Raw genomic sequence first — 18,653 nt, forward strand, 5'->3', positions numbered from 1 at the left:
CTCCTCCCCTCCTGTGTTCCCCTTAGCTCCGCCCCTGTGCTCTCCTGCTTCCTCCTCCTGGTCACAGCTGTTTGTAATTGTCATCAGCGTTTGTCTTTATTTCCCCTCTCTTGTAGCTCTAGTTGCCAGTTCGTCTGCGTTCTCACACCATTCATACCCGCTATTCGTTCCTCGTGTTGCCTTTGTGTTCTGACCTCCTGCCTGCCCGACTTCTCCTCCTGGATTTCCTTCTCAATTGCCTGTGCTGGTTTTGACCTTGGACTGCCTGACTTTGCTTCTGCCGTTGTTTTGATATTGAACACTTTTGAACTGAGCTTCTTGTCTGCCGTGCAATTGAGTTCCACTAACCCTGACAGTGGTCATCTTTGTAGTTGCTATAGTAACAATCAGTCTACACATTTCATTAACTTTCACTTCATTAGACAAATGATGATATGTCCTGTCTGTAGTGGTGTCCTGTCTGTAATGTTGTCCTGTCTGTAGTGTTGACCTATCTGTAGTATTGTCCTGTCTGTAGTATTGTCCTGTCTGTAGTGTTGTTCTGTCTGTAGTGTAGACCTGTCTGTAGTGTAGACCTGTTTGTAGTGTTGTCCTGTCTGTAGTGTTGACCTGTCTCTAGTGCTGTCCTGCCTGTAGTGTTGACCTGTCTGTAATGTTGTCCTGTCTGTAGTGTTGTTCTGTCTGTAGTGTTGTTCTGTCTGTAATGTTGTCCTGTCTGTAGTGTTGACCTATCTGTAGTATTGTCCTGTCTGTAGTATTGTCCTGTCTGTAGTATTGTCCTGTCTGTAGTGTTGTTCTGTCTGAAGTGTTGACCTGTCTGTAGTGTTGTCCTGTCTGAAGTGTTGACCTGTCTGTAGTGTTTTTCCTGTCTGTAGTGTTGACCTGTCTGTAGTGTTGTCCTGTCTGAAGTGTTGTCCTGTCTGTAGTGTTTTTCCTGTCTGTAGTGTTTTTCCTGTCTGTAGTGTTGACCTGTCTGTAGTGTTGACCTGTCTGTAATGTTGTCCTGTCTGTAGTGTTGTTCTGTCTGTAATGTTGTCCTGTCTGTAGTGTTGACCTATCTGTAGTGTTGTCCTGTCTGAAGTGTTGACCTGTCTGTAGTGTTTTCCTGTCTGTAGTGTTGTTCTGTCTGTAGTGTTTTTCCTGTCAGTAGTTTTGACCTGCCTGTAGTGTTTTCCTGTATGTAGTGTTGTTCTGTCTGAAGTGTTGACCTGTCTGTAGTGCTGTCCTGTCTGTAGTGTTGACCTGTCTGTAGTGCTGTCCTGTCTGTAGTGTTTTTCCTGTCAGTAGTTTTGACCTGCCTGTAGTGTTTTCCTGTATGTAGTGTTGTTCTGTCTGAAGTGTTGACCTGTCTGTAGTGCTGTCCTGTCTGTAGTGTTGACCTGTCTGTAGTGCTGTCCTGTCTGTAGTGTTGACCTGTCTGTAGTGTTGTTCTGTCTGAAGTGTTGACCTGTCTGTAGTGCTGTCCTGTCTGTAGTGTTGACCTGTCTGTAGTGCTGTCCTGTCTGTAGTGTTGACCTGTCTGTAGTGTTGACCTGTCTGTAGTGTTGACCTGTCTGTAGTATTGACCTGTCTGTAGTGTTGTCCTGTCTGTAGTGTTGACCTGTCTGTAGTGCTGTCCTGTCTGTAGTGTTTTTCCTGTCACTAGTTTTGACCTGCCTGTAGTGTTTTCCTGTATGTAGTGTTGTTCTGTCTGAAGTGCTGTCCTGTCTGTAGTGTTGACCTGTCTGTAGTGCTGTCCTGTCTGTAGTGTTGACCTGTCTGTAGTGTTGTCCTGTCTGTAGTGTTGACCTGTCTGTAGTATTGACCTGTCTGTAGTGTTGTCCTGTCTGTAGTGTTGACCTGTCTGTAGTGCTGTCCTGTCTGTAGTGTTGACCTGTCTGTAGTGCTGTCCTGTCTGTAGTGTTGACCTGTCTGTAGTGTTGACCTGTCTGTAGTGTTTTTCCTGTCTGTAGTGCTGTCCTGTCTGAAGTGTTGACCTGTCTGTAGTGTTTTCCTGTCTGTAGTGTTGTCCTGTCTGTAGTGTTGTCCTGTCTGTAGTGTTGACCTGTCTGTAGTGTTTTCCTGTCTGTAGTGTTGACCTGTCTGTAGTGTTGTCCTGTCTGAAGTGTTGACCTGTCTGAAGTGTTGACCTGTCTGTAGTGTTTTCCTGTCTGTAGTGTTGTCCTGCTCTCACCCAGTTGTCCTGTGGCTCCAAACAGGATGAAGAGAAAGAGAAGAAGGAAGGATGGTAACTTCTTCCAAACCAGTAACAATGTGGTAACGATGGTCCCCCAATCCAAGCTCAGCCAGAAAGTCACTTTTAGGGATGTTTGCATTAAAGGCTATAAATGTAAAAATTGTGAGGACCAAAGGACAATAAAACAAATATTTTACAGGGAATCACTGAGAAATGATTTCTAATCACAAATGTTTTAAGCTACAAAGGATTTTTTTAAATAGATATTTGGACTGTATTCAACAGATTCAATTATTTGAGGGCCAAAAACAATCTAATAATGTGTTTCTGTTATATACATTCTTGTGAATTGAGTATTTCAATTGGTGCCCTGTAAAGGGTTAATTTAGTGGAATTCGCCAAAGAAATGTAACTGATTTCACTTCATTCCCAATCAGATTCACTTTTTCTTTTCTTGAAGTTGAAGTAGGCTTCAAACAAAGAGCCACAAACAACCAACAGAGAAAAAGCCATAAAACCTTCAGCTAAATCATTTAAGCACTCTGATGATGATTTAGACCAAAATGACAGACAAAACAAAGAGAGGACTTTATTCTGAAGATGTTTGAAATTTTACCTCTCCAATTCTACTGCCAGCGTAGAATTGGATTAAGTTGATTTCCAACGGGAATTAAAATAAGCCAGAGTTGTAAATTCTCTTTTTTGTGTGCTTGCAGCCTGAGGACACCTGTTTCACAGTATCTGAATCTCTATCCATCCATCCATCCATCCATCCATCCATCCATCCATCCATCCATCCATCCATCCATCCATCCATCCATCCCTCCACCCTTCATCACGCCTCCATCCACAGTCAGGTCCCAAAAACACTTGTGATGCTTACTTACACTGACATGCTCAACAAGTGCAAAATGATGTCTGTTTCCACAGAAATGGCAGAAAAGTTGAAAATGATGTAGTTGCATGCCTGGCCACAAGTTGGTGCTGTTGGTTGTTTTCATATTGAAAGCACACTCATGTGCAAAGAGACCAATCTGTGATCAACATGAAGAAAAACACCTGGACATTGGTTTGGATGGAGCTCTGGAGTGGCAGGAGAACATGGACCGCAGTACTACCACTCTCTTGTTTTCACAATGAATGGGATGAACTGCTTATTATTGATTTATTAAGTGAGACCTTTTATGAGAAATATAATATAATTCAAGATTTTTTCTGGTAGTCACTTTAAGTATACACAACATCAGTGTTGTTGTTTTGTCAGTCAGGTAACAGATGAATGTCCACACTGAGCTTTGCCACTGCAAAGCCTTCTCATGCTCCACCACTTAAGTTCTCACACTCTAAAATCAGCCGTCCTCAGGGGGGTTCAATATCCGGGTCACCCGCCCGGTCAGTCACCCAATCTGCTGGATGTCTGAGGATCTGGCTGCGCTGCACCGGACCTGTCTCATTGAGACACGGGGGCTTTCCTGCGGGGCGTCTTTGTTCTCAGCAGGCATGGCACCATGGGCCGGCCTGCAACCCGCCTGTCTCCATCTGGGCCTGTGGGGCTTTATCAGAACCACCTGCCTGAAAGGGTCCACCGTATCTCAAACATCTTTTTTTTCCCTCCTGAGGAAGAAGCAGAATCATTTGGGCTGTTTTCCTGTTGACCTGCATGCCAGGGCTGAGGCCCTGCTCTCACTTCGTTTTCCTCCAGGACCTCAGTCTGTGTGGAGCTCCGAGCTCAGGAACCTGTCGCTGCACTCCTGAATGATTCCCAGGTTTAACACTGCATGACACAGTGTTTAAAAGGATATCTGCTAGTATATTTGCTTTAAAGCACGTTTTAAAACCAGGAAATGTCTTTCGAAGACTTAACTAACACAAACAAATACTTCTTTTAAAATCAAACTCCGCTGCTCTTGACTTGTGCACAAAGGTGGAGAACAATGCAAACCAACAACACAAGGACAGGAAGAAGTTGTATCATTTTTGCATTTCAAAATCAAACTCCATTTACACAGAAATGGAAGAAATGCAAAAAATTATGGAATTTTCATTTTCTGCCACTCATTGGCACTGTTGTTTGTTTTTGCAATAAAACCACACACAGACACATTCAGCAAGGAACAATGAACATGATGGACATTCTAGTGGACAGACCACCAAGTTGCATTGTTATTACAGTGACTGTCAAAATAAAACCACCAAGTTGGATTGTTATTACAGTGACTGTCAAAATAAAACCACCAAGTTGGATTGTTATTACAGTGACTGTCAAAATAAAACCACCAAGTTGGATTGTTATTACAGTGACTGTCAAAATAAAACCACCAAGTTGGATTGTTATTACAGTGACTGTCAAAATAAAACCACCAAGTTGCATTGTTATTACAGTGACTGTCAAAATAAAACCACCAAGTTGGATTGTTATTACAGTGACTGTTAAAATAAAACTACCAAGTTGGATTGTTATTATGGTGACTGTCAAAATAAAACCACCAAGTTGGATTGTTATTACGGTGACTGTCAAAATAAAACTACCAAGTTGGATTGTTATTACGGTGACTGTCAAAATAAAACCACCAAGTTGCATTGTTATTACAGTGACTGTCAAAATAAAACCACCAAGTTGGATTGTTATTACGGTGACTGTTAAAATAAAACTACCAAGTTGGATTGTTATTATGGTGACTGTCAAAATAAAACTACCAAGTTGGATTGTTATTACGGTGACTGTCAAAATAAAACTACCAAGTTGGATTGTTATTACGGTGACTGTCAAAATAAAACTACCAAGTTGGATTGTTATTGTGGTGACTGTCAAAATAAAACCACCAAGTTGGATTGTTATTACGGTGACTGTCAAAATAAAACTACCAAGTTGGATTGTTATTATGGTGACTGTCAAAATAAAACCACCAAGTTGGATTGTTATTACGGTGACTGTCAAAATAAAACCACCAAGTTGGATTGTTATTATGGTGACTGTCAAAATAAAACCACCAAGTTGGATTGTTAATACAATGACTGTCAAAATATACGGACCTAGTTGGATTGTTAATACAGTGACTGTCAAAATAAAAGTAGCTAGTTGAATTGTTAACACGGTGACCCTGGAGCATTAAAATATATAAAGTTCCAGCAGAATATGGACTGGCAGTCATGACCCTCTGGAGGAAACAGTGTTATTGTCTATGTCAGTGTTTTTCAACCACGGTGCCGCGGCACACTGTTGTTCCGCGAGATCTAGTCAGGTGTGCCGTGGGAAAGTATCCAATTTCACATTTTTTTCTAAAAATCATTTGCTCTCACAGCCGCTGTCCGCTGTGAGAGCAGTGTGCAGAGTAATCATGTATAAATACTCTCCGCCAATAGAGGGCAGCACAGAACTTTGCCGGTGAAATCGAAACTTAACAGACGTCAGTGTGGTTCATCTCCACCTCCTGCTACCATCTTGTATCAAAGTACTGTGTCAGTGACAGTGATGGAGAAGTTTTTGAAAAGGAAGAATGTGAACCAGGATCTCAGCTCTTCATCCATCAGGTCCAGGTTTCACACTGAGGGAGTAAAAATTTAAAAAAAGAAATTGGGAAATACTTTTTTTCTGTATTTATTTGATTCCTGTTGATAAAACTTTGATGAGAAAGACTTTATATTGTTAATAGAGGCTACAGAGTTTCAAATTGTAACATTTTTGGGTGGTGGTGTGCCTCGAGATTTTTCCAAACAAAAAAGTGTGCCTTGGTTCAAAAAGGTTGAAAAACACTGGTCTATGTATTCGTCCATGAGCAGAACAACTGTCTACTTCGGCCATGGTGCACATGTGCAGGAGCAGCATTGAGTTTTCCACAACAGAGTCGGCGCGATTTCTAAAAATTCCACTTTGGGAGCTGTTTTCAAAAGTTTTGTTTCCTTCAAGCGCCGTGGTCGTGCACATGGACACTAAAAACACGACAAAAGCTTTCTGTTTCACTTGAAAACGTAGTGATGTACACGGGTCGTTATTTGACAATAGGTGGCAGTGTTGAGTCTTTTCATCACCAGAAGTTTCGGCTCTTTGTCTCGTCTTCCTGGTTGGTAGTTTCAGCGGTTCTGATTGAGTGCAGTGAAGCAGACAGAGCGTCAGCCTGGCATTACCTCCTGCCGTTGCTGCCAGTGACTCAATACACCACCGAGTGGTGCAAACTTGTGCTGTAAGGATAAACAGGTTGAAAAACCTGATGTTACACCAGCAGCACAACACAAACAGTCTTAAGTCACATCAAACTGTTATGTCTCAGTCTTGGGGATATATTAATTTTACATATACATGTTGCAGCTCTAAGTCAGTTGTAGCAGGAGCAGGAGCTGATCCCAGCTGCATCACAAACACATCTCACTAACTGCAAATATTTAGTTGGACATTAAGAGGAAGTAGTTGTTCCTGCAGAAAACTTGCACTTTGCTTATTTGTTCAAGGAAACAGCAATGTTATGGATTTATATTTGTGTTTAAAGTTGCTGCCGATCATTAAATATTTACACGATATTTTGCGGCTCTTCTCCAGAGGTCCTCCCCGCTGAGGCTGCTCAAACTGTAGCCACATCTTCTGCACATGCAGGCGTCTTTTTTTCTTTAGGTTGACATCTGTATCATGACTTTATCAGTCCGAAAATAGCTTCAAGATGTTCCTCGAAGCCGAGAAGAAAACTAGTGTAAGGCGGCTGAAGGTATGTGTGAGCCCCGAGCAGCAGAAGACCAAAAAACCCAACAGTGATTTAGTGCTTGAAGACGCATGTCAGGCTCGCTGCAACACCTCCGAAAAGTGGGTCTGCGTCGGCTGTCGGCAATAATTTATGTGAAGATGAGTCAAGCAAAGGAATCTCAAGCATCAGAGGCGAATAAACACAAGAGGGCAATAGTTTACCAGAACGTTTTGACTGAAGTGATAGAAACTCATACCATCCAATCAAAAGCAGACTCACATTACAGAATGTAATTTGTTGTGTTCTTCTTCTTGTGTGCAGTGGAGACGGAGCCCCATGGAGAGCAAACTGGGGGTCTTTCCAGTGTGTGTGGAGGGACACGTGACAGCGGGATTATGGGAAACCTTCCAGTCGACATGCTGTCACTCAGAACTGCATCTGTCAGAGGACCTGGTTAAAATGAAGCGGGACTGTGTTTCCAGCTCCTCCAGCTTGGAGGTTTATGGCGAGCCGTCCACTTTCCACCATTTATCAATCAGCGGGGCCAGTTTTTGTTCCTAATGAAAGACGGCACGATGAAAGAGAGAGTGGCTCGCGGCCATTCTTTTCCACTTAGGGACCTGATGGATACTTTATGGTATGAAAACAGACCTGCTGTGCATTATGTCATCCCATCCTCTGTGAATCCTCTGTACAAACACATCCCCCACCTTAATGGGCCCTGAGGTAAGTTTGTGAGGAAGATGGGTGGGGGCATTGGGAGGGCCGTTTTAAATGCGGCTGGGACGAGAGTAGGTGGGAGGGAGTGCATATCAGACAAATAATGTGAATAATTATTGGAAATAATGTCCAGATAGATGGAGGCGAGCCAAATTATGAAATCATGCGCGTCTCTCCGGTACATCACGCTGCTCATTATTTGAAGTCATGCTTGCAGAAACAGGTGTTTCCAATAGTGGGCTGGCTGTCTCCACGGTCCTGCAGCGCCTTCATTTTCTGATGATGGCTCAGATATGATATTTCATGGCTGAAGCTGTACGCCTGATAGGAAGTGATTGGGGAGAACTGTTCAGAAGACATCCGTGTAATGGATGCTGATTGGCCCCGGCTAAATCCCCAGTCTGCCCCCGCGTAACGAGAAGGGGAACCACAAAGCTGGAGTAGGGGAGGATCAGAAGTGCTGCATGTTTTCTCCATCTTGGATATTGGGGTGATTACGAGGGGATTTCTGTGTCTCTTTAAACAGGTGCCACATTTATATGCATCAGCCACAACAGCCGTGCAGCTGAGTGCAGTTGGCACAAGAGCTTGAGCTTCATTTTCGTAATAAATAGAAACAGCAGGGAGAAAATTAGTCTTCCTCAAGTCTTTGTCTCTGTTTGTTTTGTGATTGATGCATTGCGTCAGTGTTTGAAGCCTGTGATGTGGACCGGAGCAGATGTGTGTGTTTTATAAGCAGAGAAGCCTCGTGTGATTAATATCTTGTCATTTGTTGTGTTTCTGTATCCCAGAGGCTGCGACCGGCGAACCAACTCCCCTACTTACGACATCAACTCAATTCTACACGTCATGTTTCTTTGACTAATATTTTCTCACAAAGTTCCAAAAGAAAATCAGTGAAGAGCTTTGAAGTGCAAAACACCCGGCATGTCAAAGCTTTAACGTTTCTTCTTCGCACGTTTCTTGATGTGGAAAAAACTTTTCTTGTGAAAACCTCATTTTCTGTGAAAGCAGTACATTTTTCTCCCACACGTTGCTGAGTGTCTCATGAAGCAAGTGTTTATTAGTTTAATGCCACTTGTTTAAAGAGTAATGACCATTCAGGCCTCTGGTAAAGTCCTGGTATCCGCCAGATATTCTACATAAAGAACAGATTGTAAGCCACAGATATTGTTACGAATGCTTGTATCCCACTATATTTTGGTAGTTCTCAGTCTTTTCTTTCTTTCCAGGATTATTGAGAATTTACAGTGAAGCTGAAAAGCAGTTTTCCAGATCGGTTAAAGATTCCAGGAAGAGCCAAACAGCTGCGACTTGTGGTCTGCAAAATAGAGTGGTTAAATCACATTTTCCTGATGGTCTTTGAAGCCTCCTGAAGGAGACCCCACACCTGTTTGGTTTACATCTGGCAAAAGAAGAACAACATACAATCCATTTCCATGAATTTAAATGTTTATTGAGGTTGTTTTTATGTGCTTGGCACCTGTATTTACATTTTTTCAAAATGCCTCAAAAAAGGTTACTCTTCTATTTTCCATTCTTCACACTTCTTTAAACAACAAATGGGCTTGTAAAATTGCTATATTGCTCAGCACTTAAATACACATCTCTAATACACACCACAACATACTTTAATCTGTTCTGCTATTGCTTATCTTATTTCTTTTCACACAAAAACTTTTTAAGCTTATGTTATTGATTGCATTTCGCCGTCTTTATATATTTGTCAAAAACATAACCCACTCTGACATGACGCCACTCTAGCCTGCGAGGGAAACGGGTCGCTCAAGTCGTGTGGCGGCGTCCTGAACTCTCCAGTACGTAGATATTCTGGATTACATTACAGTTTCCCCGTAAACATATGGGATCTGAGTGATTTTCCTTTTTACTGCACAGCAACCGCCCGACGCAGTGTCCTGATACGTTCCCGCCGCTTTGCACGCAGAGCAGGGAGTCAAACAGCCATCATGTCCAGTTTGTCCATTCCAGTTCAAACTTCCCACCATGTTGGTGAAACGCAGACCCTGTGACCTTCCTCGCCCAAACTGAGAAGTGCTTTGTGAAGTGAAAACTTGTGGATCACAGTGAAGAGTCTTTGGGTTTTAGGACGACCTTGTCGGCTCTGAGTCGCATACAAATCAAGAATGAGACAAGTGAAGAAGAGGACTGTTGCTACTATTGCACTGAAACATATTCACAACGGATAATCCCTTTCAGACCAGAGCATGTGCACTCCTCTTCCTCTTCCTCCTCCTGCACTTCCTCCTCCTGCACTTCCTCCTCCTGCATTTACACAAAGCTGAGTTTGCTTGTTTGCTATCAAACAGCAAGGAGTTAAGTTGCTGTCCTTTTTTTTCCTTTTTATTTATGACAAAGATAAATAATGGTCTTGAATGCCTCTACAATGTTCTGAGTGTTGGAGTGTCTTTGAAAACAGACACAAAAGATGACGTCTGCTTTGAAAGCCTTCTTGGTAAAAATGCTGCTTTACCATCAAAACTAAACCTGGTTCAGAGATTTGCTTTTCAGCTGACATACTTTAAAACATGAAGATCTGTGAGGTTCAGTCCCAGTTCCCTACACCATGTGCATGGACATCTGAGAAGAGGAGCCATACTGACGTCCATCACAAGAGCCGCTCCCTTGCTGGGCGCCGGCGGTGTTGCCGATCATGTGCATAGTGTCCATACTTCCATTGGACAAGTACTGGCGCTCAGCGAAGGCCCCGGCGGGTGCGGATGAGCAGAGCAACCCTCCCTGGGGCTTCTCGGGGCTGGCGGCCAGGCGTGGAGAGGTGGGGAAGTTGTATCCGTACAGGTTGTAGGGGTTGTGGAGGGAGAAAGCGTTGTAAGAGCCCTGCTGCACGTGGTGGTGGCTCCCGCTGAACATGTGGGCAGAGGATGGGGAGGATCCGGATGAAGAGGAGGAGGCGGAGCTCGACCCGCCGCCGGCCTGCATCACATACTGAAGCTGCGACGCTGGGAATGAGCCAAGCTGGCTGCTGTAGGCATCCATCTTGCCTCCCGCGCTGCCGCCACCTCCACCGCCGGCCAGGGAGGCATGAGAGCCGCCCTGCATGCCAGCCGCGATCAAGGATGAAGTCCTCTGTGGCAGGAAGGATTCGGAGGGCTGAGCCGAGGCCACGGCGCCCCCTGCGGCCTGGAGGCGTCCGTAGGAACTATCGGCCAGGCCGCCGTAGCCCTGCAGGGCCGCCATGTTGCTGCGGGCGCAGGCTGGGTACTCCGACAGGCCCAGGTTGCAGAGTTGACTTTCTCTGCAGCCCACGTTGAAGGTGTTTGGAGCCAGGTGGAAGGTCGGAGGGGAGCAGGATGGGGACAGGAGGTGTGCTGCACCGGAGGGTGAGGGGGTTCCTGTGCTGGAGGTGGTGGGAGAGGTGCCGGTGCTGCCGCCTGCAACACACAGAAAACAGAGCCAGGGGAGTACAGAGCTGCTCAACAAGACACTACATGAACTTTGGTTTAATGAAGGCTGTGCTTGCTCTGTTGCTGGTTGATTCTCAGAATTCTCTGGAAAGCAAAGTGTTTCAGCTCTCACCACCCGACTCTTTGGCTTGGGATCTTGGACTGAGTCCAGGAATTGAACCAACAAACTGCTGATTTGTTTCTCTATAATCAGTAGAGAGGCCATGACAACACTGTTAACATTTAGAGCGTATTCTCTGCGTGCACGTGTGTGGTTTCAATACAAAAACAACCAACAGCGCCACCTCATGGCCTGACATGCTAACTACATCGTTTTAAGTTCTTCCGTCATTTCCGTGGAGACGTTTGTAAAATGTTGCTGTGTGAACATGAAACTTTTCAGAAAGGAAAATGTAAAAAAGATCATTGGCGAGCAACCTCAATGCAAGTTTTTGGACTCCAGAAGGAAACGGGGCAAACATGACACGTAAAACAGGGAAAGAAAAGTCTTTGAGGACACAGGATATTCTCTCTGTGAGACAAAAGTGTGAAGCACCACAGTGCTGGTACGATGCCATGCCACCTTCCATGGGTAAGTGTGAGGAAGTCCTTCAATGACACAATTAAGACTCTCGGCCAAGTAAAGGGCCTTAGAAATGAACTAAATACTAAATAATGCAGAGAGAGAGAGAGAGAGAGAGAGAGAGAGAGAGAGAGAGAGAGAGAGAGAGAGAGAGAGAGAGAGAGAGAGAGACGAATCCCTGCCTGGCTACCTTTGACCTGCCTATGGGATATGGAGAAACAAACATGATTTCCCTGTAGGGAGGAATTAGTCTCAGATTGCCAGACTTTCACTTCCGTTCCCTGCAGAGGAAATCTTTTCTCGGTATGGCTGCAATTTCATGTGGAGCCTTTTGAAAATATTATGCACAAAGCGTGAAGCAAAAATTCTTGAGTTGCCTCGCTCTACGAACGCAGTAACAGTATTGAGTCAGTTAACGGAATCACTAAGCAGTTGTGGTTCAAGTAGAGTCCGTCTGTCCATTGCCAGTTATGTCCCTGACTAGTCCTGACGAGAGCTCGGACTAATGTCAGGAACGTCAGGAACTGCATCCTTTCGCTGTTGGGTATGAAGGCTGATCAAATCACTTGCAGCACAACAAGGTGTCTTCAAAGCCTACAAATGTACATTTCCTTTTCAAGGCAACAAAGGAACAAGGCGTCATATTCTATGTATTTAGTGTACTTTTGATAACAGTTTGCAGGACTTGTGAGTCTGGAAATGCTCCATAGACTGTTTCATTGCTTTCGCTTTACTAAACTTTCCAGCCTGTCATCAAAACACTTTGAAATATACAACCCCTGAATTTAGATGTCAGGGCTGCATTTCTATTGTGCTTTAGTTCCCTGTTAAGTCGACTGCAAAGGCGTTATGATCTTCAGTGAAACTTCAAGCAAAGCATGTTCAGTGTATAGTAAGCTGTGTAGTGAAATGGTGCAGTGAACAATACATCACTTCACATTGAGCGGACGAGAGAAAATCTCTATCAGGCCTTGAGGGAGACATTCAGCTACAGACTCACATATCACATGTAATTTCCACGAGCAGGAAAATGCAAATGGCATTCACAGAATCGGGGCATGAAAATGGTATTTTCATAAATAAATGCTTAACTGTGCAGTATTTGTGAAAATTGTGTTAATCTTTTAGTTTTGTCACCTGTTGCCATTGTCAGCAGTGTAAAATACCACTGCAGAAACCATCTCCAGAAAGGATTCAAAGATTTGTGCACAGGCCTTTACAGTGTATTTTCCCAGCAGACACTGCAGTATCCTTCCACAGTCCTAAAACATGTTCTGAAGTTAGTTTGTGACTCTAAATGTGAGCGTGTGTAACTGTGTTTGTCATTTGACGGTCATTTGATTGTCTGGGTACCCTGATTTGGGTAAAGTGGTGTAGAAGCTGGATGGACAATAACAATTCATTGAAGATGTTTGCGTTCCTCATTAACGTAGGACGCAGGTGAACACTGCACATATTATAGAAAAGTTCCTTTAACTCAGATTCCATCGTCTTCATGTTCACTGTGGACTGGGATACAGCCTAAATGTGCTCAAGCAAGACACTGAACCCCGAGTTGTGTCTGATGAAGAGTGAGCATGTCGAAAGAAAGTCTTCCTCTTCTGTGGTCATCAGTGTTTGCTCATGTGGGATTACTGCGATTACTGCTGTGAGATCACTTTAGTCTTATACCACTTCACTAATGAATCCAAATTCAATTAAACTGGTGTGTGTGTGTGTGTGTGTGTGTGTGTGTGTGTGTGTGTGTGTGTGTGTGTGTGTGTGTGTGTGTGTGTGTGTGTGTGTGTGTGTGTGTGTGTGTGTGTGTGTGTGTGTGTGTGTGTGTGTGTGTGTGTGTGTGTGTGTGTGTGTGTGTGAACTTGTGTACATAGAGTATTTACATGACAGATTCACCTGTCGTCAGTTTGATTTCTACTCTAGTTGAGCCATATGGAGTTTTTCAAGCTCTCCTCAGACTAATCACAGGCTTTGCTCTCTGAAAACTGTGCTGGATAAGGATCAAGAACCATATTGTAGAATATATCACTGGTATGTGAGGATAAATATGGATTTGGTTGTGACTAGGCTGCTGAACAGATCCAGATTAAATATGTATACTTTGCTGGCACAAATGAAACCCACAAGTCAATCCTTTCAGAGCAAAATGATAGCTGTGGGATATCAATCACATATTTCTGTATTAATGAGAATTTGGCCCGGATTCACGTGGCTGTTGGAGAAATTCGGTTTGAATACGAGAATGAGGAGGCATAACTAAATAATCCAGGACTCGCCTGGCTGGGGTTCTGATTTTGCAGCATATGCCTTCGATAATATCACTCAAGCACCCCGCTCCGCTCAAGAGGAGGAGGGATCTAAAGGAAGATACAAATGTAAAGAAAAGGGAGGGAGAACGATGGTTTGGTGATGTCATGCTTTTCCTCTGGATCAAGGCATTGGAGGTGCTTCGGTGCCGAGGGGAAACAGCTTGATTACTTGAAGGGGAAAGGGTGTCTGGTGCCATCGGGGGCAGATCTGCACATGAACATCTCGTTGCAACGCATTGCATATATCGCCCACAGTCTCCTTATGGGGTGACACAGGGTTCACTGGCAGAGCAGGACTTTAATTAAATCCTAATCACTGCAGAGGAGTTTAAAGAAAACAAACACACGTCAGCCCACTCAGAGAAAATACGGAGCATCGCGTCACGTTGAGCTCCACAGCGAACCAGAGATACTGTCAGCGGGGAAACGGTCACTTCAAAGTGGCCAGACCCTTGATACAAGACCTTGTCGCCGACACCGGAGCTAAGAGGAGAAGGAGGCGAACCCACCGTGGAGCCGTCCAACAGCCACAGGGTTTGCTTCACCATTTTATTTTTCGAGGGCTGCGTGTGATGTGAAAAGTTCAGCAGACGCATGCGGGTCTGCCAGAGGAGCAGCGTATGGCCAAGCTCAAATGAAGGACAACCATAGCTGATGCGGCGTGCGGTGATATAGCGGGGAAAATATGCAGAGGGAGAGTTCAGGTTGGGACAGCAATGAACCGAGGTCAAGCTAAATACCACCCTGCACTACTGAGTGGAGGAATTTCTTACTTTGCCATGTGGATAATCTTAACAAACTAAAAATCCATCACAACAACATTATTGTAAAGAAATGCAATGGATAAAAAAGAAAAAAATCCCATCAACAATCATCCAGGGGACCAATCAGTGGAACTATACAGCAAAGCTAGTTACAAGTGTTGGAAAAGGGCTAAATCTATAAATAGTTTTAGTGGGTGGCAGTGGTTCAGGCTAAATTCTTGTCCCTATACACAGAAGCATTGTTAAACATGAATCAGGGTAATCCAGTCTGCGGCGAGTGCATTGGCTCGATGTCTGATGTCAACTTGTTTGTTTGGTCTCTGTGTCTGCACTATCCTACCATCTCTGTTCTTCTTCTAACCCCGACTGGAACCGCAGGAAGCCACCGAGTTCAGTTCTGCAGGTTTCTTCTGTTAAAGGGGAGTTTTGGTTTCAAGCGCTGCCTCTCCTACTCATGTGGGATCGTTCCAACTCACTCTGCAGGAGTGCCGCGAGGTGACTGTGGTCATTGGCTCGACAGAAATAAAACTGAACTGAATTTTCATTTGCAGTATTTTCTTCATGCTAAAATTAAAAAGTAGTAAGATTTGGCTGGCTTGATGGAGCGGGTCGTCTTACACTGCCGCAGTGGGTCATTTGGTCACACCATCTCACCCTGTCCATCGGCCAAAGTCTCCCTGGGCACAACAGTGAAATTCTAGTTCATCCCCAAAGTGTGTTCACGCCTCGCATGGCAGCTGGGGCTGGAGTATGACTGTGTGAATGTGAGGGACTGAAACCATCGACAGACCAGGGGTGTCAAACACATTTTAGTTCATGGGCCACATACAGCCCCATTTCACCTTGAGCGGCCCGTACCAGTCAAATAGTGCCGTAATAACCGATAAATTATACTTTTAGTTCATAGTGGCAAAGAGTATATGTGAAGAAAATGTCGATATTTTCACAAAACTAAACCACTACTACCAAAAATGACTATAATCTCAACATGAAGCCAATCGGATAGAAATCTCCTGGTGCAAAATCCAGTGAAATGACCCCCAAAACACTTCTCCTGTTGCTGTTGCATTCTGGGTGTTTTTACAAACTCACCTTGACAGCAATGCGCCCAGGCTCATGCCAGTTTACATTTTTTATGATGAGGTACTTATCTTTAACAGAAGCATCCCCGATATTTCAGTTAAGGTGTAAGTGTTGTGGTGTTTCTGTTACTCTTCATAAATGTGTTTGATAAAATCGTTTAGTTTTTTTATTTTTATTTGATGGTTTGGAAAATGGGATTGGAGGCTGGCGCCCACAGGCCTTATGTTTGACAACCCCGATCTAGACATCCATGTGATATCCTACCTCATGGGAGTCCATCCCTATGGCATCAAACATAGGATACCCCTGTGCAGGTTGTCTTTTGAAGCTAAAACGCTATGCGTTATTTCTCCCGTAAAGCATAAATACAGACAATCCTTTCGGTGTGTGATCCTCTTCTGTTGAAGATTAATGACCGATAACAGAATAAGTGTTCTCCAATGAGCGCACTACTCTGGATCAGTTGTCTGCATTTTAGATGTAAAAGATCAGACGTTGCCTGTTAAAGCCTGAAACGTGTGTGCTGCCATCTATAATCCTTCTCTAATTGTGTATTCTAATTAAACGTATAGTTAAGCCAGGAAACATGTCAACAGAATACAAGACAGTGATGCATTTTTACACACCTTGTTGTTTCTGCATGTTGGTGAAATCTTCAAATGTGAGGGTCCTCACTGGAGGTCTCCAGAAGGCATAAGTCTCCATGATGGCCTCCAGGCCCGTCCTGATACACCAACAGGGCAGAAGAGGAAATGCAGGAAAATTTCAGATGAAACTCATTCAATATGTTCATAAATGAGCTGCAGTTGGTCGGGTGCGACAGTTGTTGGCTGCACATAAAGAGGGACACTTTTGGTTTCTGTGTATTTTACAGGAGAATTAGTAAGAAGTGAGAAAGTTTCCCAACCTGCAGTCTGAATCAGCAGACCGAGGTTTACATAACCCCGTGAGGAATTACCTCCCTGGGTTACGGCCTTGGTGTTTCAATCATTGCTTTTCCCGGATGGTTTCATGTGTTTCATGTCAACGTCATGTTTTGGTTTCATCCTTGCCTCGTCACGTTGTCCTGTCTTAAGTCATGCCCGTCCCTGGTTCATGTCCAACGTCTTCTCTGATCACGATGTGTCTTTCCCACACATCTGTCTCACGTTCTCCTCCCATTCCTCAGTGAGTCAATGTGCTCCTGAATCCCCCCTCATGCTGATGAGCTCTGCCCCTGATTGCTTTCCCCTCTCCTTCTGTGTGTGTCTATGCCAGCCTGTTGCTATACTCTTGTTTTGTGAAGGCACCTGCTATTTCCTGCCCAGTTTACTGACTGGGAACATTTTGTCTTGCATCAGGATTTTTGATGGAATTTTGAGGAAACCTGTGAATGTGTGTCTGCACCTTCTGTGATTGGTTTTCCACCACATCTCCAGCAAAAGCTTTCTGATCACAGCACAACATTCACTTTTTCACATGACCTTGTTAATGAAAATTATTCCCATATTTCATACACAAACCTAGTTTTATCCTCAATTTTGTTCTTTGTCGGAAAACTCCCGCCTCTCGTTTTTCCTAATTGCTCCCTGAGTGTTTCTAGTACAGTGGTCACAGGGTGTTTCCACCCATTTTAAAACCTGTGCTTTATGATATTAACTCTTTAATGTCCACCACTGTTCTATGTATGCGATATAAATTATTAATTTATTTAATCTGTGCAATAATGACCATATCTGGCATTCAATCCAATCACTCCCTTCATTTTTATGCAGGAATGTAAAATATTGTCACATTTCTTATCTGTTTTTTTTTACTGTCTCTGTTATTGTTTTTAATATATAATAATAGTCATATTATTTGGCTACTTGTTTACTACTGTCAACTTACTGTTGCATAAGTGCAAATGTCCCCATTACGGGACAAATGAAGGTTTATCTTGTGTAAAAGAAATACCAGTGTCTGGTGTGCTCCTGCCTTTTCTAGGTGTTGCCACAGCAAATCATTGCAACTTGCTCTGTAGACCAGGAATTCTTCCTGTCACAACCCAGGTTCAAACCCATGTCTCCTACATTCAAGGTCATGACTGACTTTGAACTCACGGCCCACAAAAACAGTAATATGTTTGTTTTCTGGAGGAAGAACAAAGCAAGTGTTAGATCTGGGCAGATTTTCATAGTGAAGCACAGAACTCCTGGGAGAAGATGGGGCTTGGTGGCTTTTCCCGCATTAACCACCTCAAATGTTCTGACCAGCAGTCGTGAGACACAAGACAAGAAAAAGGTTCTCCAGATGATATGTTGAGTACAAACTTTGAGGAAACAATGATATTCTTCCCTGAGGGAGAAAGCAAATATCTGGGTTCTTGTGGTGTGTGAGAGCGTTCACTCGATGCGCCACCAGGTGATCGTATGAGGGCGGAAAAATAAAACTGATGAAAAAGATTCCCAAACTATTCATTCATAAAATACGTGTGAATGAGAGAGAGAATCAGACTGAGAGAGACAGGGAGGCGGGACAGACCGGACTCCTGCTTGGAGGAAAGTGGGGCCATTAGAAAAAAAAAAAGCAGGTTTTTTTACAGTGCACATAAATCTGACGAGACGTTTCATCTTGATGTACAGGGTTCCCCTTCCTGCTTGATTTACTCCCCTGCACACCGCTCGGCCTGCGTCTCGGAGCAAAGCAGCACCCATCCACTGCGCCGGTGTTATTTTAGGGCAGCTCGTTAGTGTGCCACGCTAATCGGCCCGGCCCGCGCCATCACTGAGCTCATTCATCCCGCCGCGCCGCCGCTGAGGGACCACAACCCAACACGCGAGCCGCGTCGTAAAGCCGCTCACCAGACACAACTGACGACACCACTCTGGCCAACTGCAAAGCTCTGGGGTCTTCTTTATTAGGACGCAATAAGAAATTCAGAAGAAGGAAAACAAATTGGTGCTTA

The 18,653-nt window shown here is 44.0% G+C and overlaps 1 protein-coding gene across 2 annotated transcripts in view; it reads right to left on the reverse strand.

The window, feature by feature from the left end:
- Positions 1-9,014: 9,014 nt before the first annotated feature.
- Positions 9,015-18,653, reverse strand: part of tbx15 (T-box transcription factor 15) — a 46,310-nt gene continuing 36,671 nt past the window's right edge. For both annotated transcript variants that reach the window (XM_080497831.1, XM_080497830.1), the window contains exons 7-8: positions 16,354-16,451; positions 9,015-10,979 (exon numbers count right to left, since the gene is read on the reverse strand). In XM_080497831.1, coding sequence (XP_080353957.1) covers positions 10,147-10,979; positions 16,354-16,451 — 931 coding nt within the window. In that variant the 3' untranslated portion in view covers positions 9,015-10,146. The remainder of the gene's footprint in view (positions 10,980-16,353; positions 16,452-18,653) is intronic.

This window comes from Blennius ocellaris (assembly GCF_963422515.1).
Source record: "Blennius ocellaris genome assembly, chromosome: 6".
Lineage (NCBI taxonomy): Eukaryota > Metazoa > Chordata > Actinopteri > Blenniiformes > Blenniidae > Blennius > Blennius ocellaris.